Source organism: Triturus cristatus, chromosome 4_2 (assembly GCF_964204655.1).
Source record: "Triturus cristatus chromosome 4_2, aTriCri1.1, whole genome shotgun sequence".
In the NCBI taxonomy this organism is placed as follows: domain Eukaryota; kingdom Metazoa; phylum Chordata; class Amphibia; order Caudata; family Salamandridae; genus Triturus; species Triturus cristatus.
The window spans coordinates 51205469-51229818 of NC_140586.1; the positions used below are offsets into that span (position 1 = coordinate 51205469).

General features: G+C 46.2%; 1 protein-coding gene across 3 annotated transcripts in view; it reads left to right on the forward strand.

Moving 5' to 3' along the window:
* GPR108 (G protein-coupled receptor 108) overlaps nt 1–24350 on the forward strand; it is a 90588-nt gene that overhangs the window by 35172 nt on the left and 31066 nt on the right. For all 3 annotated transcript variants that reach the window (XM_085600428.1, XM_085600430.1, XM_085600429.1), the window contains exons 10-17: nt 11466–11541; nt 12004–12077; nt 12424–12541; nt 13101–13231; nt 14037–14080; nt 14373–14422; nt 14933–15016; nt 20330–20451. In XM_085600428.1, the coding sequence (XP_085456554.1) occupies nt 11466–11541; nt 12004–12077; nt 12424–12541; nt 13101–13231; nt 14037–14080; nt 14373–14422; nt 14933–15016; nt 20330–20451 (699 nt within the window). The remainder of the gene's footprint in view (nt 1–11465; nt 11542–12003; nt 12078–12423; nt 12542–13100; nt 13232–14036; nt 14081–14372; nt 14423–14932; nt 15017–20329; nt 20452–24350) is intronic.

Genomic DNA, 24350 nt, shown 5'->3' on the forward strand with positions numbered 1-24350 from the left:
AATTTTTGACCACTTTTTTTGAGACTTTTGTCTCCTTACCTTGTCTCCTTACCTTGTCTCCTGTTGCACATAGGGATGCCCGGCTTGAAGTCTTGTGGGTCGTGCCGCCGTAATATTTCGGTGGTGGACCCCCATGATGTCTGCCTCTACTGTCTGGAGACCGACCATGACTCCTGGGATTGTCGGGACTGCCGTGCCATGGCCCGAAGGCCTTGCGGGAGCGGCGCCGGAAGTTGCTGGAGGTCCGGCACTCACCGCCGCTCCGGGTCTAGGGGCCGTTCGCGGGACTGCTCGCAGGACCGGAGTCGTCGCTCCTCGGACTCTAAGTCTTCACCTTCAGATTCCGGTAAGCGACGCCATAAGAAGAAGTCGAAGAAGCGTGTTCGCTCTCCGACGTCCCCCCGTCGCTCCCCGGAGGCGGACGAGGGGGATAGGGGCTCTGCCCCTGCGGCTCCTCCGGAGCCTGGGAGTCCCGCGGCCTACCCGCTATTCCCGGGTCCGTTGGCGACTCCTGAACAGATGCAAGAGTTTCTTGCTGCCATGGACCGCCTGTTTAGGCCTCGGGCTCCCGCCGGCGCACCTGCGGGCCCCGTGGTCCTGTGTCCAGATACTGTTGACCTGGCGGCACCGCCTCCGGCGCCGGCCCCAGAGCCACTGGACCCAGCGCCCGCAGCTCTGGCCGCGGCGCCTCAAGGTGCAGCACCGCTGGCTCCGGCCCCGGCGCTGCCCTTGGCTCCAGCCCCAGCGCCGCCCCTGTCTCTGCCACAGGCGCCGCACTGGGTGCTGTTTATCCTGCCCCTGTCCCGGTTCTCGGACCATTTCGTTCCGACCTGGGATCCTGTTGGGATGCGGATCCGGGTCGGCCCCGGCCGGCACCGCTATCCCCCTCTCCGGCTCCGGCTCCGGTCCTGCCGCCGCGGCCGGCTCCTTCTACTCCAGAGCCGGATGAGGACTGGGACGGCTCCGAGGACCCCTTTGCGCGGCAGTGTGACTCCGAGCAGGATTGGTTGGATGACCTTCAAGATGTGGGTGAACTTGATGTGTCTTCTGACCCGGGGTTTGCCTCCCCTCAGCCTACTGTGGAGGAGGGCGCTTCCTACCCTATGGTGCTGCGTCGAGCTGCAGAGGCTCTCCATCTCGACCTCCCTATGGTGGCCCTTAAGACCAACCTCCTTCCGGAGGTGCTCCAGACAGCGTCTACATCGTTGGAGCCACTGCTCCCTTTCAATGAGGCCCTTACCGAATTCCTCTTGGGCACTTGGTTGCGGCCGGCCTCGGGGGCACCGGTGGATAAGAACGTCGCTAGGCGTCATCGCCCGGCACCTGGTGACCCTGCCTTCTTGACCACTCACCCCACGCCTGAGAGCCTGGTCATTCAGACCTCTACGTCGCAGAGTGCCTTTCCCACGGCTCCGCCGGATACGGACTCTAAGAAGCTGGACCAATATGGCAAGACGTTGTTCTCCTCGGCCAGCTTGGGGTTGCGGTCGGTTAATACCGCCTGCTTGTTGGGCCGTTACTCCCACTCTGAAGAGGTCCAGGCCATCCTTTCCCAAGCGATTGTGGAGGGCAAGGATGTGGCGAAGTTTGCTATCAGGTGTGGTCTGGACACGGCTGATTCCTTGGGCAGGGCGATTTCCACGACTGTGGCGTTGCGGCGTCATGCCTGGTTGTGGTCTACCGGGTTCTCGCTTGATGTCCAGAGCTCGCTCATGGACATGCCCTTTGATGGCTCTCGCCTATTTGGTGACAAGGCGGACAGTGCCCTGGAGCGCTTTAAGGACTCACGGGCCACGGCTAAGTCTTTGGGTCTTTCCGCTAAGAGCCCTGCCACGCCTGGGTTCCGTTCCTTTCGTGGCCAGGGTAAAGGCGCCCAGTTGCGCTCCTCCGCAAAGCCTGTGCAGAACCTGCCTCAGCGTGGCCGCGGACATGGCTTCCGCAAGGGCGTGTCTGGTAACCAGCGGGCGGGGCAGTCCACCTCAGCACCCGCTGCTTCCACCTCCAAGCCTTCCTAATCCGAGCTTCAGGGGGCACCCCACGCCGGGTGGAGGCAGGATCCGTCACCACCTCCACCACTGGCGCGGTATCACTTCGGACAAGTGGGTGCTGCAGCTAATCTGCCAAGGTTATTCGCTCCCTTTTCTGTCCTCCCCTCCAGCCATGCCACCTCGGTTCCACCGCATGTCGGGGGATCATTTGGCTCTTCTCCGTCAGGAAGTCACGGCCCTCCTGGCCAAGGGGGCCATCGAGTACGTTCCCGATCAGGAAGTAGGGAGTGGTTGTTGCTATTTCCACTTCTTTCTGGTCCCCAAGAAGGATAAGGGGGGCCTGTGCCCCATCTTGGACCTCCGGGACATCAATCGCTTCCTCCGGAAGGGGAAGTTCAAAATGGTGACTCCGGCTCAGGTCCTGTCTGCCCTGGACCCTGGAGACTGGATGGCAGCGTTGGACTTGCAGGACGCTTATTTTCACATTCCCGTACTGCCGGCCCACCGGCATTACCTGCGGTTCACGGTAGGCCAGGAGCATTTTCAGTTTGCCGTGCTCCTCTTCGGCCTTCCCAGCGCCCCTCGGGTGTTCACGAAAGTGATGGCGGTGGTCGCAGGTCATCTGCGCAGGTCAGGGGTGTCAGTCTTCCCCTACTTCGACGACTGGCTGTTGAAGGCGGGTTCGCCCCAGGCAGTTGTCTCCCACCTCCAGACTACGGCCAACCTCCTGGATCTGCTGGGGTTCTCCATCAATGTACCGAAGTCGCACCTGAGTCCCTCTCAGAAGCTCCCTTTCATCAGAGCGGTTCTGGATTCGACGCTGTTCCGGGTTTATCCTCCCGAACAGCGAGTCCGGGATAGTCAGGCTATGGTTCCGCTCTTTCAGCCTCTATCCTGGGTTTCAGTCAGGATGACCCTCCGGCTTCTGGGCCTGATGGCCTCCTGCATCCTGCTGGTGCTGCATGCCAGATGGCATATGCGGGCTCTGCAGTGAGACCTGAAGTTCCAGTGGGTGCAGCATCAGGGCAACCTGTCCGATTCTGTCCAGATCTCGGAGGGCACTGCACAGCAATTGCAGTGGTGGCTCACGAATCGCGATTGGGTCAATGGCAGATCCCTCTCCCTTCCCCAACCGGAGCACCCAGTAGTGACGGATGCGTCCTTCCTGGGTTGGGGAGTCCACATGGGAGAGGCGGAGATCAGAGGCCTCTGGTCTGATCTCCGGCGGAGTCCCGGCTCCATATCAACCTTCTGGAGCTGTGGGCGATCCGGCTTGCACTGAAGGCATTCCTTCCCTCTGTCCGGGGAAGTGTGGTGCAGGTGTTCACGGACAACACCACCACCATGTGGTATTGCAACAAACAGGGCGGGGTGGGGTCATGGACCCTATGTCAGGAGGCTCTGCGCCTCTGGACATGGCTGGAACATCAAGGCATTACCTTGGTGGTTCAACACCTGGCAGGTTCTCTGAACGCCAGGGCGGACGAACTCAGCCGCCGGTGCATGGTGGATCACGAGTGGCGTCTGAACTTGGACGTGGCGCAAGGTCTCTTTCTGCGATGGGGAGAGCCTTGGTTAGATCTATTTGCCACCGAAGAGAACGCGCAATGTCATCAGTTCTGCGCGTTGGAATTTCCAAGGCGGCACTCGCTCGGAGACGCTTTTCGTCCCGAGTGGAGCTGCGGTCTGTTGTACGTCTTTCCGCCTATACCACTTCTGCCCAGAGTGCTGAAGATCAGGCACAACCGGGCCCGAGTTACTCTTGTGGCTCCGGACTGTGCTCGAAGAGTCTGGTACCCCGAGCTACTCAGTATGAGCTTCGATCCCCCGATCCGTCTGCCTCTTCGGGTGGATATTCTGTCGCAGCAGCAGGGGACGGTCCTCTACCAGAACCTGTCCAGCCTCCACCTCCATGCGTGGAGATTAAGCGGCGACAGTTGACACTTTTCGATCTTCCTCCCGAAGTCTGTGATGTCATCCTGGTAGCCAGGCGTCCCTCCACTAAAACGGTGTACGACTGTAGGTGGAACAGATTTGTGGCATGGTGCACAGCTAAGACTGTGGATCCCATTTCTGCCCCTCTTTCTGAGGTTCTTCTGTTCCTTCTCTCTTTGGCCCAGCAGGGCTCTGCTCTGGGCACTGTTAAAGATTATCTTTCGGCCATCTCTGCCTTTCTACGGCTTCCAGATCAGCCTTCTCTTTTTAATTCCCCAGTTGTAACCCGTTTTCTTAAGGGCATTACGCATACGTTCCCACCTGTGCCCCTCATAATGCCTCAGTGGGACTTGAATCTTGTCTTGACTTTTCTGATGTGCGCTCCCTTTGAGCCCCTTCATAACTGTCCCTTACGTCTCCTTACTCTCAAGACGGCTTTCCTGGTAGCTATCACCTCTGCCAGGAAAGTGAGTGAGCTCCAGGCTCTTTCTTCCAAACCTCCTTTCCTTTCTGTTCATCCGGACAAGGTGGTTCTGAGGACACATCCTTCTTTCTTGCCAAAGGTTGTCACGCCCTTCCACATCGGGCAAACCATCACTTTGCCCACCTTTTTTCCGCCTCCGCATCCTTCAAGGGAAGAGGAGCGGCTCCACCGTCTGGACCCAAAACGTGCGCTCGCATTCTATCTGCAGCGTACCCAGCAGTTCCGGTTGGATGATCAGCTCTTTGTTGGCTACGTGGGCCAAAAGAGGTCTGGCGGTGCACAAACGGACCATCTCCCGGTGGGTCGTTCTGTGCATCAAAGCCTGTTACTCCTTGGCCAAAAAGGAGCCTCCTGTGGGACTGCGTGCCCATTCGACCAGGGCAACTGCAGCCACTACTGCCTTGGGACGCGGTGTCCCCTTGCAGGATATTTGTCAGGCAGCTACGTGGGCCTCGCTGCACACGTTTTCCAAGCACTACTGCCTTGACAGTCAGGTCCGGAGAGACGGCTTCTTTGGACGTTCTGTGCTCCGTGACTTTCTGGTGTAGTTTTGTTCGCAGACCCACCGCTGGGGTTGGTATTGCTGGGGTATCTATTCTAAGGTAAGGAATCTATCACTAACGTGTCTCTTTCAGATGCACAAGTTACTACTTGTGTAACGATATATCTGTGAGAGACATTAATTAGTGATAGATTCCTTACCGCCCCACCCATCCTCCCCGTTCTGCGAACCGATTACTAGGGTTAAGGTCATCCTCTTTTAGGACCCTAGTTTTATGCACCAAGGGTCAGTTTTTCGCATGGCTCTGCGTTTCGGCGCGGACAGTTGTGTACAGAACTGACGTGAGCTTGCATGGGTGGCGCCTAAGTAGCCTCCGTGACGGCATCTCGGCGCGCACGACGCCAGTGACGGGCGTGGAGCCGCACGGCGCCACCTACTGGCGCGCAGGGTTACTGCTAAGCAGAAAACTTTCCGGATCCAGACTACCGCCTGGGGAATATTCTAAGGTAAGGAATCAATCACTAACTAATGTCTCTTACAGATATATCGATACACAAGTAGTAACTTGTGCTTCGATACCATCCACTGGCCCTTTATGGTATGTACATTAGAGAAATTTGGATTTGGCCAAGTATTTCAAGACTGGTTGGCGCTTCAGTACAATGAGCCCGAGGCTAAAGTCCGGGTTAACGGGGCTACCTCAATGACCTGGCCGATTCAAAGGGGAACTAGGCAGGGCTGCCCCCTGTCTCCCTTACTGTTTGTCCTCATATTGGAGCCCTTGGCTTGTGTTGTTAGAACCTTCCTGGACTGGGGGGTTTCGTAGACAAGTCCTGACTTTTGGAGGAAAAACGCATATCTCTATATGTGGATGACATCTTACTGTACATTACGGACACAGCCGTGACACTCCCACAAAATTTTGCTAATCTTTGAAGAATATGGCCGTCATGCGGGGTATACGATCAACTGGAGTAAATCCACCTTATACCCGGTGGGAGGGGAGGTGGAGCCCCCGATGTACCTGAGCTGCTTACGATTGTCAACAGAGGGGTTTACTTACCTTGAACTCTATATCACCACAGAGGTAGCACCTAGCTTAGACCATAACAGGCAGGTCCTTTTAAACTTTCAAGAAAATGTCTAGATGTGGAGGAAACTCCCCCTGACGCTCATAGGAAGGGCTGCCATGTACAAAATGATCACACTCCCCCAGCTGCTCTATGTGTTGCAAAACACCTACTGCAAAATACCAGAGACCCTGTTCACAGACCTTAACAGCGAGCTACGCCTGCTCCTATGGGACGGGGCCCATCCACGCATAGCACTGCAAATGCTACAGAGGAACCCGTATAATGGGGGTTCGGCCTTACCAGACATCAGGGCACACTATAGAGCGGCCCATCTCATTGTTATTAACTAATGGAACCACGCTCCGAGAGACCATCCCACGTATATGTTGGAAAGACTGCAATTTAGAGAACATGCACAATTACACTATATCTATGGAGGTAAGGGTGGTAACCGGCTATTACAAGCCACCCAAAGGGTGCTAGAGGCGTGGAAAAGTGCTGAGAAGCAAATGAAATGGAACATGAAACCTACCAGGGAGATCCGTTTATGGGAGGGAACACGACTAGCTGAGATCGGATAACTGAGAGGCTTCAGGCAGTGGGATTTAATAGGGATCTCTAAAATAGGGGGTGTAAAGAGAAAGGTGCATTGGCTCCATTCAGTACGCTTCAAGCCACATATCAGCTCCACGACACTCAATCCTATGCCTATCTCTGACTGAATCATGCTTGGTTGGCTGAGGGTTAGATGCAGAGATGCTGCCGGAATATGCCCCGCTAGAAGGCAGACTCTTGCAAGAGGAGATTCCTGCCAAGGCCATCTCGTTTACATATAAAACACTAATCAACAACATGCCTGACAAACTGGGTCCACTTCGAGCTAAATGGAAACTTACCACTGGCCCACTGGAAGACATTGACTGGGAGGCCGCTCTTATGCACCCACGTGAGATGGCAATTAAACTGAGATTACGCCTTATCCAATATAAAATCCTACATAGGACTTACTTTGATAGAGCATGGCTTTATAATATGTGGAAGAGCAGACACCCCGGACTGCCTCGGATGCCTCACGGAGTGCGGTACATTTATACACACCCTCTGGGAGTGCAGCCAGATTCAAACATACTGGAATAAGATTGTGCGAGAGCTTAACAATATACTGGATGCCCAACTTGAGTTGGAAGCTAAGTTCCTCCTATTGGAAATCCCTTCCGATGTGGATCTGCCACGAGATAAACCTATGTTGGCTAACTTGGGGCTGGTGGTAACCAAGAGGGACATAGCTAGATACTGGGGTGCCCACCAACTCCCTACACTTAAAGAGTAGAGAACATGTCTCAATCTATACATGGTTGCGGAATAAGTGACATGCAAGGGGTTGTCCTTGAAAATTTCGGAAGATATGGGCTCCTTGGATAAAATATTATGGTTTGGAAATGGAGGGGGGAGGGAGTGAATTTGACACCGGGAAGATCGGGGGTAGAGCCTTGAAAATTGCGATGCCTGACCCACTGTCGATAAATGTGGATAATAAAGATGTGACCCTCTGCACTTCTACATATGTGGCGTTTGAGCCTAAATGCATGCTCTCTTTCGGAGGACATTATGCTAGATTATTAACCCTACAACAAAGGCTACGGCCTGACTTCCAATTTGTATCATGTATTCATGACATGTTTGATTGTATGTTTAAATCACAAAACATAAATAAAAATATTTAAAAAATAAAATAGAAAAACTGACCTAATCTATTATAGACCTATTTTGTCTCCTGGATTTGCTTGTTAAGGAGGTGAGGAGGATCATTTTAGCCAGGCTTGAATCTTGGGGCCCAAGATAATCATATCCTGTCTGAGGTACAATACAGCTTTTACAACAGCTTGGAAACCACAGGCTAATTTCTAGGTGACCTGTGGCAAAAGCTAGGACACAGCTTTTGCCACACAGCTAAGTTAGCTTTTATGAATTTGTCCTGTGCTTTCTATAGGGTAAACTGAAGAAACGTTTGGCATAAGATGTTGGATTTGGGTGCGGATCCTTCAATCGTCCATTCATTGGCCCAATTCCATTCGGACACTACAGCTTGTGTACAGTATAGCCCTTCTGCTGAACGTTCTTACGGATTTGGGATCAAAAGTGGTGTCAGGCAGGGTTGTGGTCTGGCCCTTTTTAGGTCTCGTGCCTAGCGTTGCAGTACGTAGCACTGCTCGCTCAGCGCTAAACCTCATGTAGGGTGTTCAGAAAGCTGACCACACGCTTGTGCGTGTGGTCAGCTTTCGCTGGCTGCAATTGGCTTTTGCGTGCTTTTTTAAAAAAAAAAAAAAGCCAGCACGCAATTGGGCAAAGGCGGGCGCATGTCCCGCCTTTGCTCTGCCCATTCCCACCGGTGTCTGTTACGTGCATCAGCACGGCACAGACAACAGGCTCCCTCGCCCCTGCTCCTCTGTGGTACACGCGCACTACTAGTTTCGATTTCCGCCCTCGTTTGCTTTCTTCGTGTTTAATGCGCAGTTTCAGCAATACACGTTCTAGGACCATTCACTTGCAAATGCACTTCCTTTCATCTCTGCGTTCTCGCCTGGATTTCAGGTTCTCAATCAGACTCGCACGGAAATACATTGTGTATTGTATTATATTTTATGTAGCGCTTCTCATACCCCGGGCAAGCCTTAAAGCACTGTATTTTATTAAGGCCTGGTTCCCTATGCAAGACTAATTTATCTCGTGAGTTGCTACATAATGGACGCGGATCTAAGCGTAGGAGTAAACTGGAAGAAGCAGTGGGTGAACGCAGATTGGAGTAAGTACCAGGGACATTTGACTTCTGAATGCAATAAACATTGAAGGCTCTGCATTTATTTTTGAGATGCAGCTTTAACTATAGCTTCTCCATCAGGCCTGTCATTCTCAGGGGCATCTAACATGTTTTTTTTCCTCCGGGAGTTTTATATAGCGCAAACTCGACCCCAAGAAGGTATCAGTGTGCTTTACATGAGCACCAGTTGCGTTACAGACTGCCATCATTTTGTTAGGCAAGGGAGAGTAAGTGATTTTCCAAGAATCACAAGATGCTGAGTGCCCCTGCCGGAACTCAAAGTCGGTTCCCCACCTTCGAGGTGGACCGCTCTAGCTATTAGGCTACACAGGATGACATATTTACATGGGCCAGCCCACAGGCATAGGACTCGCTAATCTCCATGAGACAGCTCACCTTGTGGTGTAACAACACAATGCGCAGTCCCAGCCTGTATTAGGAGCTAGTGAAAGGTGGCCTCAGAAGAGACAGTGGCCGGGTCTGGTAAGTGCCCAGCACGAGTTATTCTCCTGTTGATCTTCATGTTCCGCCTGGCGGTAGTGCGGCCCCCGGCCTGGTGAAGTTCTTTGTCCCAGGGTACAGTGCTGCCTCTCAACACTCCTGTTTGCACCCGGCAGCAGTTCCCGACCATGGTGCATACCTCCAAGGACTCGGAACTTTCCTTACCTCCAACTTCAGTGACAAGCACAGCAGCTGAAGTCCCCGGTCAAGCTCCGCCCTTTACTGGCAAGTAGACCACACCCTCTCAATGAGTGTAAACAAAAGCAATTTCCTACATTGGTGACAGGCAGTGACGACAGACTACGAACAAGCATTTGCAATGCAATAGTTCTTGCATTATTAAAGTTTGAGCTATTGGCATTGCTAAATAATGCAACACCAATAGCTCAAACTTTAATAATGCGAGACCTGTTGCATTGCAAATGCTTGTTTAATTTGCTCTTTATATCGATGATCTTGATTCACATCTTAGTTCATTAGGTCTGGATATGCTTTGGATTGACAACTGCTTGGTTCCAGTGCTTCTCTATGCTGACAACGCCATCCTTATAGCACGCTCCACAAACCGGCTTAAAAATTACTAGGCAACTTTGTTAGATTTATGAAGGAATTGGACAAAGACAAAGTCCTTTTTGTTTATTGATTTAGTACCAATTGATAAGGTTAACTCTTTTCAATATCTGGGATTCCCAATGAATTCCGGCGTTACTTGGCAACACCTTATCACCGTAACAATGCAGCAGTTTAAGAGGTGCACTGAAGCTATTTTTAGATTTACTGCGAAACTGGGTTAAAAACCTATAAAAGAAATCCTTGAGATTTCTGAGAGTAAATGCATCTTTGTTGCGTTATATGGGGCTGAACTTTGGGCATGCACTGACCATAAGAGGGTACAAATGATAGAGAATGCCTTTACCAATCAATCTATAAATCATTTATATAGCGCTGCAAATCACCCATGAAGGTCTTTATGTGAAGACTATTAGCCGTACCATCTAATAGTTCTGTTGTGGCCTCCACTCTGAGCTGGAAGTCATGTATATTACGGACTTCATTAAATTACGTCCCTTGGTCCTACGGCTCAATATTTGGGGTAAAACTGAGAAACTATTTAACCATACCATTATCTTAAATTGTCTCTCCTTCGCGAATGGCCTCCGAATCCCTTGGATTTTGTATGTTAGAGACGCATTTTCATTAATAGGTAAACCTGAAATACCCCCCTCTCCCATACCCCACTCCCGAAATATATGGTCTTGGAGATCAAGTGAAACCTCATTTTACAGATAAATGTCTGGAGAATCGATTTTTGGTTGAATCGTCTGTGTAGACCACTTACTCATTTCATCTGTTAATAGTATTGAACCATACCTTTTTGTTTACTTCTAATCTATAGCACAGATTTCTTTTAACTCTGTTTAGGTTTAATTTAGTTAACTTGTTTTTTTACTTTTCCCGAAAAGTTTGTGGTATAATTTACCTCCTTGCCCAAGCGATAATCACTCTTTGCATTCTTCCATTAATTTTACTTTTTCTGCTGCTTTTGTTTTACCGAACTTAGAAGGCGTTTCCTGGTTCTGATTTTGCCCCAGTTCAATATAAGGTCTTATAAGATGACATATACTTCTCTACAACAATTCAATTTGGCATATGTGCGTTTCTCCCTTTGTAAATCTATTACTCACTGAATGAAAATTAGGAGCTCTCTTCATTGATATGTGTTCTACTTCTGTGTTTTTAAGTTTTAAGCATTTTAGTCATGTGTGTTGTGATGAATGTTTTAAGCTTGCTGAGAGTAGTTTTTATTGAGTACTAGTATCGATTAACGCTTTGCGTGATTGTGCTCACGGCCACAATGAAATGTTTCTCTGTAATAATTTATTTATTAAACATAAAACATTAGTCATAAATTGCGCCAAATAAAGCTGATTGATTGATTGGCTGAAGAATACAATGCTGAGAACTCAGCAATGAGGACAGGGTAATGGTGTTTTCCACTAAAGCCTTTCAAGCCAACTGTCGACATGCCAATCTTTTCAGACGTTCTGAAATAATATAAGCATTCTTCAGGAATACCGGAATGCCATCCATTCTACACTTCCACAGTGCACCTGCACTACTGTAGATACTGTGTCCATATTAACTTTTATTCTCCTTCTTTCAGGTTCAGCGTGTTCAAGATCCACTGGCTAATGGCAGCTTTAGTTTTCACCAAAGGCATTGCACTTCTTTTTCACAGTGTAAGTAAAAACATTAAACATGTCGTCATCTTCCATTCTCCTTGAGCTTGTGGCAAAAAGCAATATTGCATTCCGCCATCCCTCACAGACACAGAAATCAATTTCTCTGATCATGAACCTTCATTAAGAAATAGCAATAATGGCTCCAGTGCCGTGCCCATGGGAAGGAGTTTAAGATTGAAATTATAGTTAAATATGGGGCAGAACTGGCTGCTACCTGAAATTAAGGCAGTGGAAGGAGGGAGGCAGTGATTATGTTTACACAAAACCGTAGTGACCTCTGTGTGAAGTAATCAGCACTAGATTCTCTGACTGACGATCAAGAGCCTCTAGGAGGGCAGAGGTTGGCCAATGCAGCTGGTCACGAAAACCCCAATAGATGCTGCAATTGGACCCCATGCCTCCCTTCCTGGTGTACAACCCGTCCTCTGTTATACTCACGCTAAGCATCTTCCTCCTCAGATCAACTACTACTTCATTAACAAAGAGGGACGTCCACTCGAAGGCCTGGCAGTTATGTATTACATCACCCACGTGTAAGTACCGACTACTATCGATAGTTACGGATAGTGCAGAAACGTTGGTTATTGGTGGATGTTGTTTTATGGGTTCATGAGGAATGGCTTTGTAACACTGGCTGTGGGGTGTGGTGCTGGATGTTATGATATGGAGGACTGCGCCAGAGACCTGCTCCAATGCTGTGTGTGGATGGCGCAAGGCTGAAGGTGCAATTAACGTTACAGGATTCGGTGATCATTTAATAACCTGAGAGCATTATTTTGCTGCATGAGATTGGTAACTCTCTAGAGGTCGGGATAGACACCTTGACCTCCTTGCTCTTGACCTCATGCCATCTGTACCTTCCTGTATCCTTCTCTCTAGGCTGAAAGGCGTGCTGCTCTTCATTACTATAGTCCTGATTGGTACCGGATGGGCGTTCGTGAAGTACATCCTGTCGGACAAAGATAAGAAGATTTTCATGATTGTTCTCCCTCTGCAGGTACTCAAGAATGATTATGATTGTAGCCCTGCTCATTCTAAAGCTTTAATGTAATTTCTTTTTCAATGATTACAAGCTGCCCTTTGTGGTGTCATTTTTCTCCCCTTAATTGCATGTTGCAACTCATGACTCCTTAAATGCATAACTAAAGCTGGTGATGTCATTTTCTGTTTCATATCACCTTTGGAATTTAAAGTTCGTGATTACACTTTTGCCTATCAGTTTTATTCCAACTCTTGTAATGTCATTGAATTTTTAAAAGCTGTGATGACATTCTTTGCGTAGTTTGTTTGATGCATTCTGCAGCTGTTTCATTTCTTGTTTGAGTGTTGCAACTTTCACATTGTGCTGCAGTTTCCTGTGTTCTATATTCTGCACTAGTTATATAATTTCCTGCTTGAAGATTGTCATCTGTTGCTTGCCTGGATCTACTTGTTGAATAATCTAGTCTTTCGTTTGAGTTTATAAATATTGTATTCTATATCTTTAGTATTCATTTTCAGTTTTTTTAACTGCTACGTGCTGAAGACTCTGGTGTCATTTTCTGTCTCTTGTGCAGGTGTTGGCAAATGTTGCTTATATCATCATGGAATCCTCTGAGACGGGAACAAGTGATTATGCCCTCTGGACACAGATCGTCTTCCTCGTGGACCTGATCTGTTGTGGAGCCATCCTCTTTCCAGTGATATGGTGATGAAAGGCCCTCTGTATCCTAGCTTTCTGTAAACCTGCTGGTGTCTTAACACACTTGAATGGGCAGTTTTCTGTTTTATGTGTTCTTGAGTGGGAAGTGGTCTATGATGATGTGTTGTGAGAGTCTCAGGGATATTGTAGTGTGGTTCCCTGTGGTGGTGATTTGGGTGGCCATTGGTGGCTTGCTGTAGCTTGTGATTCTTTGTTGTAGTCATAGGATATTCATATATGTTATGTGACTTGAGGTTTGATGTAGTCAGGGTGGTCTCCAATGATTCACTGTTTTTGTTAAGGGGCTGTGCTGTTGCATTGGTCTTTTGTTTGGGCTGATGCCTAGTGATTCGTGGTGATCATAGAGCTGTGCTTCTCTGTAGCATGGAACATTCTCTCTTGGATTGCGTCTGTTCACTGTTTGGTCTGCAGCACTTAGTGGTTGATATAGAATTGATCTCCTGCTATTCACTGTTTGCAATGGAGTGGTCTCTTGTGGTTTACTGTGCGTTAAGATTTGACCTCCTGTGCTCTCCTTCGGTTATTGCTCTTAAATAGTTTTAAGTGATCATTGTATTGTTAGGATCTGTATGTTATCTTCTGAGGGCACACCACTTTCTACACTGGTCCCGTCTCATTTTGTTCATTGTGGTTATCTGAGTCATCACTAGAGGCTGGCTGTGAGTGTTTGTGAGTGGATGCCTGAATTCTACAGAGAGTTGGTCGGCAGAGCCCTAAATAAATGAAAAATGTTGAATTTTGTAGCAAATCACCAGACATCTTGAACATAGATCTCAATGTATTTCCTTAGGTCTATTCGACATCTCCAGGAGGCATCCAGCACTGACGGGAAAGGTAAAAGTGCAGACCACATCTGCACAGACCAACATTGGCACCTCCTCCTGTCCTGACCATACACAGCACTCTTTCCTTTTCTCCTCTTTAGAAAATGCAGCCTTTAGACCTAATATCTTGGCATCTATGTTATCCCTTCTGTTGTTTATAACTCTTTTTTTAACTTCCCTTTCTCTCCTGTTTTTTTTCCCATTGTGCTGTTTAGTCTGACAGTGTCTAGGAGCCTTTACCTTTGCAACTTGCCAAATGGTCAAGCTTGCAGCCAAATTGACTTCTCTGTCTTTCTTTACAGCTGCCATGAATTTGGCAAAGCTAAAGCTCTTCCGGCATTATTACATTATGGTACGTTTGGAATTTCCCCATTGCTTAAGTTCTTTCTGTGTCTTTGTAGTTTTAAATTCACCACAATATTTGTCAAATTTATATCATCCACACAAAGTCAACCCGGTTTGGGGCCACTGTATATTTCCTCACTCCACATACATATGCCATCTGCCATGCTGATTTTAAGAAGTCTTTTTTTACTGAGTATATCAGTTTATCTGCTCAAGGCAGATCTTATGGCGTCCCTTATTAGCATGTTGTATGTCCCCAAGCTCGTTATTCCATGTTCCTTCTAGTGGCGATACAACTGCGACACCTCCCATAGGTCTCACCATGTTCCTACTTTGCAGGCCTTGTGTCTCCCCCAGAAAGGTCTCATTGCATCTTCCCGTGGTGTCCTCTCTTGAAAGTTCTCATATTACCTCCTCGGGGTAATGTGGCTTTTCCTTTGTAGTAGGTTTTGTTTCTTTTGACACTTTGCATTGGGTTTCTATGCAGCTATCTTCATTGATCTCTTGTTGTTAACAGATTGTTTGCTACATCTACTTCACCAGAATTATTGCCATCCTGCTAAAGGTCACAGTCTCCTTCCAGCTACAGTGGCTTCATGAGGTAAGGGAGGATATCAGTCAGTGGTGGGTGATCGTGGGAACAAGAGGGGCCAGTTACAGTGAATTCAATTGGTATGTGGTGGTGGATGATTCATTTGGGCAGTTTACCACAGATACAAGTGGAGGTGGTAGGTGGAAGCTGTGCCAATTGAGGGTGGTGTGTGGTTTCATTGGGAACAAAGGGATGATTATGGTTTTGTCAGTAGGATCTGGTTGGTGTTTGCCATCGATGTAAGTAGAGTGCGTGAGTAATTGTAATTGTAAGGCTTCCCGGTGCTAAAAGAGGTTCTGCTAATGATGTGCAGAGTGTTCACATATTTAGCGGGGAAACAGCCAGGTCTTTAATTTTTTCCTGAAAGAGGTTTTGTTAGATACGGTTCAGATTTTAAGAGGGAGGTCTTCCACAACTTGGGTACCAGATAGGCCAATGATCTGCTGCCCCATCTAGCCCTTTTAACTCTGGTTGTCCTGAGGAGCTGTTGTTGGGAGGATCTGAGGTGTCTAGTCGGGGTGTACCTAGATATTAATTTCCTCAGCTTTATAGGCCCTTTATTATTGATGGCTCTGTGCGCTATGCAGAGGGTTTTAAACTTAAGTCTGGCATCGACAGGCAACCAATGCAACTGTTTTAAGAGGTTTTATGGCAGAGACGCGGTTAGTGATTTTCAGCAGTAGTCCAGCCGCCGCGCTCTGTACCACTTGGAGTCTCCTTATTACATACTTGGGCAATCTCAGATACAGCGAATTGCCATGGTCCAGTAGTGAGATTAGGAGGGATTGAACCACAGTTTTCTTCAGGTGCTCTGCAATCACTTCAATGATTTTCCTTAACATTTTAAGAAGCGAGAAGCACATTCCTGATTGCTTCCTGGATTGGCAGTCTAACATAAGTATATCCTCCAGCCAGACTCCCAGGTTTTTTATTGCTGGTTTGGGGATGGGTGGATCTCCCATACAATTGGGCCACTGTGTAAGGGGTGCATGGATGGCCAGATTTCCTAGCAGCATAAGCTGTGATTTCCCACCTTTCAGCTTCAAACATCTGTTTGACATCCAGTTTACCACTTTCTATAAACAGAGGGACAGCTAATAATTTCTTGGGTTGGAGCCGTTTGTAAAGAACACTACCAGCTGGGTGTCATCAGCATATGACACCACTGATATGCCAAATTCCTTTACTACCTCGGCAAGATGGCATACGTAGATTTTAAATAAAATGGGGCTAAGGGATGAGCCCTGCGGAACACCACATGTGATTGGGAGGTGTTCTGAGACACAGTCCCTTTCCATCACCTGGAAGGTTCTGTTCTCCAGGAAGGAGGCAAGCCAATCCACAGCTTTGTCCTGAATTCCAATTTCCCCTAATCTCCTTTTTTGGATATTATGATCTATGGTGTCAAATGCAGCGCTGAGGTCCAGCAGGAGCATGGCGGCTGATCCTCCCTCCTCTAGTATCGCCTTTAGCTCCTCTGTGGCCGTCAGTAGTGTTGGCTCAGTACTATGTGCGGCTCGAAAGCCCATTTGGGTGGGATGAAGGATATCATTGGTCTCTAAGAAATTGGTCAGGGAATAAGGAACATGCTTCTCCAAAAGTTTACCAAGATGTGGTAGGAGGGAGATGGGGCGCAGATCATTATATATGGTGGGGTTGAGATTGGCTTTTTTTTGTAGTGGCTTAATGATTGCGTGCTTCTACGGTTTGGGAACTAGAGCCGAATCTAGAGATAGGTTGAGTGGTTTAGCTACCGATGGTAAAATTATCTCTAGTGCCTCCCCTAGGGTACTCGGAGGTGCCGGGTCAATTGGAGAGCCAGATTTGGTAGTTGCAACGGACATTTTCTTCTCCAATCTAGGAAATTGAGCTAATGGTGAAGATGCAATTGTCTTACTTATTTTAACTGCAACAGGTTCTCTATTTTTCGGGAACTGATCATATATTTCTGTCACCTTATTAGAGAAAAAGGCTGCTAAATCGTTGCATCTCTTGACCGATGTAGGGGGCATTGGCATTTTCATGAGGGTCGGTCAAAGTTTTGACCACTTTAAATAGCTCTTTAGGGGAATTTGCTGACCGCGAGATTTTTCCTTCATAGTATTTAGCTTGGGCTCTTGTCATTTCATTGTGATAAGTTCTGATCAGCAGCTTGTAATCAGACATTAAGTTCCGGGGCACAGTTTTTCCTCTAGAGTCTCTCTAATTTCTTGCATTGTTTTTTCAATGCGTAGAGCTGTTCATTGTACCATGGAGTAGGTTTGGGCTGAGATTTCCTGTTTAAAGTTCTCTTAGGAGCACAAATGTCAGCTGATTGGATGATCCAGTTTTCCCATTGCTGGTATTTCTCTTCTAATTTGCCAGAAAAAATGGGAATATTATCCTTCAAGACTGACTGCCACGTTTTAGGATCCAGTTTGGTCCAGCTTCTAGTAGTGACAGTTTGGACTGTGGCTTTTTTCTGTTGCAAGGGTTTTGGTAGGCTGAAAGTGATTAGAAAGTGGTCTGACCAAGGTACTCGGATAGGTTTAGAGACTATGATCTGCGGATCGTTAGAGAAAATAAGGCCCAGTATATGCCCTTTATCATGCATAGGTGATGTTACGAGTTTGGTTAATTGCAAGTCTTCCACGTCACCTTGCAACCGTTTGATATAGGGGGTTTCTTGTGCGTCAAAGTGCAAGTTAAAGTCGCCAAGAATTGTCAATTGGGCCTTTTCCATCGTAAGACTGGATATGGAGTCGGGTAGTGCCTCTAAAAATCTGCTACTTGTGCCTGGGGGCCTGTAGATGAGTACTCCTGAGAATGTGAGGGTAGGGGATAGCGCAATACGACACTGTGCACTTTCACATTCAGGGATAGGGAATTGAGTTATGGTACATTTTAATTCATCTTTTAAGATAATAGCTATGCCACCCCTGATTCTGTCTGGCTGGTCTAGACTATGTATCTGGTAGCCCAGGAGGAGGGCGAGATGAATATCTGGGCCTGAGCTATCATTAAGCCATGTTCTGTCACAAACAATATGTCTAGGGGCTCTCCCTCTAGCAAGGTTCTAATATCTAAAGTGTGTCTTGGGATTGAGCGGGCGTTAATCAGTCCCAGCTTTCGAGTATCTTCTTTAGAGGTATTTGACCTAGTCTGTTTAATCAAGTTTGTGTGTGGCTCATAACCACATTGATGACAGGTTATCCTGGAGATGGATATGTCATCAACTCCTGGTTGTAATGACAGACAGGGTGTGTCGGTGGTCTAATGGCTAGTAACTGCTTTCTGGACTAACTATGTTTACCTGGGTTGCAGCGACCAGGGGTGCGGGCTCCGGGACACGTTTGGGCGTGATCGGGCGCAGACGGGCTTGCCTTAGGCGCTCCAGTGGCGCGCCCGGCCCGTAGCGGTCATTTAAAGTAGAGGTGGAGTCAGCAACTAGACTGCTGACCTCCCGCCTCTGCTAGAGCTCTCTGGTGCTTTTGGCTAGACCGCTCTCTATGGTCCCTACGTGTCACTCTACACAGGACACAATAGGGAAGTACTGATTGCCCCCGTTTTTGGCTGCTCAAAACGTGGAAATTCATACAATTCAATACGTTTCCCCGTTTATCAGGATCAATGCAGTGATAAAAACAGATTAAAACAGATTTAAAACAAATACAAGATTAAAGCATGTAGCGTGTATGCGAGGCAGATCTTCACTAGCAATGCTCTGGGTGGTTGATAGCACAAAGGTGGGGCTGGTGGGTGTTATTTTCTGTCTTAAATTGGGTTTGTGAAATGTGTCTGATAGTATGTAAGTGTTTTTGATGTTGGTATTTATTGCTGTTGCATCTGTACCGGATGGAGATTATTGGTGCTTTTCCTATATTCACTTGATTTTGCAGCATATATACCTGGTGGTTGGTTTGTATCAATTGTACACTTCTGTGTGAACAAAAAGGTGGGTGGGTATTGTTGGTCTGTTTTCCTGGTGCCCTTAGAAGTGTATTTGATAGTAGATGACCGTGTTCGCTGCTGCATGTTTGCATGCGCACCTGATATACTAATTGGATACAGTTGGTGTCGTTATATTTGCTTTTACATTTGCATAATTAATATCATTATTAGTATGATACTGAATGTTATATCTGTAAGATTGGTGTGTGTGTGTGTGTCTCTGTCTGTCTGTCTGTCTCTCTCTCTCTCTCTCTCTCTCTCTCTCTGATGGTAGATGGCTATCATTGGTGCTCTTGCATGTGCCCTTGATGATAGATAGTTATAGTTGTGTATTGTTCTTGCCTGTGATTAAAAATAAAATACTCCTACTTTCCAAGCTTTTCGATGTCATGATTGATGGGTATTGTTTTTGCCAACATTAGGTTTATATTGGTGCAAATTATGGGTGGCCTTGGGGAGGTCTGACTCTTTCACCGCTCCAATTCTTTGCTGTCCTAAAGTAAATGCTCATCAAATCTTTCTTTTTGTCTTGCAGATGCTATTGTGTATGTGTTGTTGCATGTGTATGTTTGGTGACATTCTAACTGGGAGTGGTCCCCCAATAACATTTCTGAAGAGCTTAGGGTGAGAGATTTGCTAGTTTCCTAAAAATTAGATCTAAATCAACCACATTCTTTGCACTTGCGTTTTTATTAGGCACTGTGCCGTCAGCACTATAAGCATATTTAAATACCTAGATATAGGGTTATTTGGTGTTTATAACTACACAAGTCTTTTACAGAACATCTATGAACCTGAAGTGGTTCTAAGATGCCTACATCGTTATATAATACTTTCATTCATCTCCACAGATGAAATATAAATTAATACTTGTGATATTATGAATACTCTGGATCAATTCTTCTTTTATTTACACTAATTTAGTTGAAGGATTTATTGAATTAATCCTTGGTAACCAGTATTTCCTTTTCATGTTGTGTTTGTATTGTTGGTGGCTGCTTTGTTTGTGGCTTTTGCACTCTCTACTGTTATCAGCTTTTATTTCATACCAATCCAAGGTACCACCCTATTAAATTCTTCCTTCTGCCTTACAGATTCTGTTGTGTATGCTGTTGATGATTCTTTTTATATTGTGTATGCCTGTTATACGTGTGGCTTTAAAAAGAAATTCTTTCTTCATCTCCGGCTTCATTCTTTCCTGAGGGGACTTCTAATGGAATCCTATATTCTGTCTTGCTAATACAATTGTTTCTTAGTCATCACTGCTGTTGTGTGTCCTGCTACAGGTGTATTGTTTAGTCTTTATTATGAGTCTGTTTTTTAAGGCTTTCTCTGCTCCGATTTCCTATTATCCTGTGGGGAGACTCCTAGAATCCTCATTCTTTCTTGCAGATGCTTGTGGAAGTTTCCACTCTTGTGTTCTTCGTTCTGACTGGATACAAGTTTCGACCGGCCTCCAATAACCCATACCTACAGCTCCCACAGGATGACGAAGACATACAGATGGATGAAGTGTAAGCTTCTCTCCTGTTTTAACATGTTATTTCTTCCTTCTCTCTGCACATCATGGTACTTTATTTTTTTAGCTGTGCAGCTATGCAGCTTATTTTAGACTTGTCTCTGCAAGGAATATGGTTTAAAGAATTCCCTGTACCTATGAGAAGCACTAGAAAGGTCCTTACAGGGATTTCTGACGTTCACTACTGGGAGTCTGTCTTGCCATTCCTTTGAGTTGGCCGTCCCTTTCTGTTAATTCTTCAATCCCAGAGAACATTTTCTCTTTCTGCAGGAATTTTAAAATCACGTAAGCACTAACACACTAATTAAGATCACTCACTCATCGACTCATGCATCACTCACGTGGCCTTATACGTTTTAGGTTCTGGCATTCAGTCCCACTTCCCTCTGTTTGCGTTTTAGAACATGCAGTGCTCCACAGACTTTTTAATTAGTGCACTGACTTATTCAAATCACCCATCCTGCTTGACATGTTAGATCACAGCAGGCTTTCTATCCAGACTTGGCTGCTCTAAGAATTCATCGGTCAACCCCTCAAATAATCTGATCTGAAGCCACAAAGACGATTTGGAACTTGGTCTCCAAATAACTGTTTTCGGTCTTTAATTTGACTTCGAAGTCCACAGAGCAAATGGCTGAGAGCTTATTTATTTATTTGAAGAGTTTCATAAAGTGCGGACATGACCTCATCCGGGTATCAGGGCGCTGAACAAATAGCAGACGAGTTATACATATAACGTAAGAAGCCATCAGTTATAAGTAAGAACAGAAAAAACTGCAGACCAGCCATCAGGAAGGTAGATTCATGATCCAATATTATCAACATGAGTCATTCAGAAGCATTCTTCGGGTTGTTAATGGGGATATTTGTTCATCAGAAACCTTTTAATTTCTTTTTTTTAAAGCGGTCATCGAGGGGTTGGCTCTGATTATGGGTGGCAGTGAGTTCCATATTCTAGGGGCTAAGCCAGAGAATGAATGGTTGTATGTTTTCTTTTTGTTGAGCTTCTGCGGTTTCAGCAATAAGGAATTGCCACATCTTAAGGAACAACTGCCCCTGACCATTCTAGTTTATTGGCCAGGTAAATGGGAGTGTTGTTGGTGAAGGGCCTTATGAGCCATGCAAGCTATTTTCAGCTGGATCCTTGCTTCAAACGGGAGCCAATTTAATAGTTTTAGGTCTGGACTGATATGATCACATTTTCTGCATCCCGTGACTAGTCTAGCTGCTGAGTTAAGCTTAGCTCTTAATGGTGCTAGCCTTGTTTTTGGAAGGCCTGCAAAAGTAGCAATCCCGTAGTCTAATCTGGAAATGACAAGGGATTGTACTGCCAGATGAAGGTCATCCGGAGGCAAGAAAGGTTTGATTTTCTTCAGAATGCTCAGTTGTTAATTGGCTCCCATGGTTGTTGTGCTGATATGATCTTGCATATTCAGATATTTGTCCAAAGTTATACCAAGTGATCTCGTGGAGTCAATTATGTTAGGGGCACAATTGAGAGCTGTAAGTTGTTTGAGCCATTCCTATATTGGGGCTGAGCAATTGTGGGGGGTGATCAAGAGGAACTCAGTTTTGAGGGCGTTGAGGTGATTGCGGGTTAGCCATTGCTGGGTTTTCAGCAGGTTGTGGTTTAGAGTCTTAACGTCCTCGGGTTGAGATTTTCAAGTATAATTGTGTGTCGTCACCATATATGTTATAATTAATATTTTAGTACCTTAGAATTTCAGTGAGGGGTTCCATGAACAGATGGAAATGCGTAGGAGAGAGTGTGGATCCTTGAGGTACTTCAATAGAGACCAGAGTAGAGTCGGAGAGGGTATGATTAACTTTTATTCTTTGTGATCTGTTATCTAGGAATGACGCAAACCATTTTGCAACAGATTAGTAACTGTCTCTCTGCACCTACGGTTCATTCGTAATGTCATGATTTTGGTGTCTAAATGTGAAACTACAACTTCAATCAAAGCTTTGACATCCATAGACCCAAGGGAGTAGATATTTCTGCCACCCATTATTTATTAGAAAGACCTTTGAACTGTAGGGGAAAACAACAGGCGGCAGTGCTTCCTCTCTCTTTGGTTGATGTCCTCGTTGCGTGCATGAATGGCCTTAAATGTGATTTAGGCTTCTTGAGAGGTGTACACCTGTGTTTGCCTATGTCAAGGTTATTGAGCATACTGGGTTGCTGGAGTTTGTTTTAGTAAGCGATTGTCTGCAGTTATTGGATTGGACCTTTCAGTTGACCTGATATGTCTGCTGTTGAGAATCTTGAATGAGGCCAAGTTGCTACTAGTGCCAATTGTCTCTGCTATTTTAGGTGGTGCATCAGGCTGTAGTGTGTTTTGCAATTGACGAAGAATTAAAAATAACGAATAATAACTAAGTCATAATAACCATAAATAATCCATATGTAGTATAACACGTAACATATACTAAACAAACCTATCTCGTATTAGCACTACAGGAAAGCATGACTGTAAAAGAGGCAATGCACCTGTTAACAATATAATAGATACACTGAAAGCATATAATTCCCAGGCAACTATGACAGTCTATTGAGAATACGCCAACCAAAGCATATTGCAGTTTATCAATGTCCATTATCTGTTGTGTTTTGCTGATATGCCCTAAGAATTCTATAAAACAGTTTCCAGGTGTCTTTAGGCTTAATTGTTGTAGCATCATTGTGGCATATGCTTCGGCATTAGCTTTTCACCAAAGAGCACCAAAACCTTCACCCTCTGTGACAGTCCTAACCACCAGCTCAGTGCCACCAATCGCTTTGCAAAAAGGGTAGTAAGCGTGCTTAGCTTACAGTCCTGGGGACATCTGTCGCATAACTAAGCAACTCTACCAAAGGTATAACAGATATTACAGGTGCCATCATTTCGTGAAGTTCGTCTCCAACGGCATGCTAGAAAACAGAATTTCGGGGCATAGCCATGTCAAATGCATAAAACCAGTGCGTGGCGTCTCAAACCTTTTAGATGCATGATCTTTACTGGGGTCTATGCAATCACATGAGAGTCATATATATTCTATAATGAAACATGAAATGTATTAGTCTATGTCTATAGTTAGCTGATGCGAACACGGTGTGTGCTCAGCATAATGACATCAACTACTATTACATCTGTTGTGTTTCCAGCAAACCCACTGTATAATCTGGTGACCCATCCTCTCATGCCCTCCAGCGTTATCCCTGTAGTGAGTGGGTCCAGGTCCTTAGGTTCCTTGAGAAAGGACAGGTATTTTGCTTTCGCAGCATTTTTCAACTAGTAGTATATAAAGGCTGTTTTATATTTAACAAGGTTTCTCTGGAGACTTTAAGATGGCAACTTCTCATTTAAAGTAGTTGTTATATGTTTAGTTTTGGGTGGGGCAAACATAAGGCTCGAATCCTTCTGGGTGTGGGAGAATGGCCCTGCCACCCCCTTGGATTTGTTAGCTGTTTGGCTCATCTTGGTTTCTCAGCATGTTTTAGAATTGAGTTGATCTAGGGGCATCTTCCTTTGGTGGCATGCCCTTTGTCAACTGTACAGTAGTGTCCGATTTGGGTGGTAGTAAGAGTGTGCTTGATATCTTTCTCCTGATTATGTTTGTGAATTTTAAGTCCATTAACTAGGTTGTCGAACTTGGCCAACTTCCCTTCACTGTATCAAAATGATTTTTTATAGCTTTTAATAGTGACAAGACTTGCAGGTTTTTTCTATTTGTAGAACATAATTGTTTTTAAAGTATATGTTTTTAAAGTATATCTTGCATTACAGCCTGTGACAGGAATTTAATATTGCAACTGATTGATTGAGAAGCAATTATCTAACCCACACCTTGGCCAATGAAGTGGAGAAACAGTGATCCTTTACCCTCCCCTGAGGCTCCAACTGATAGATT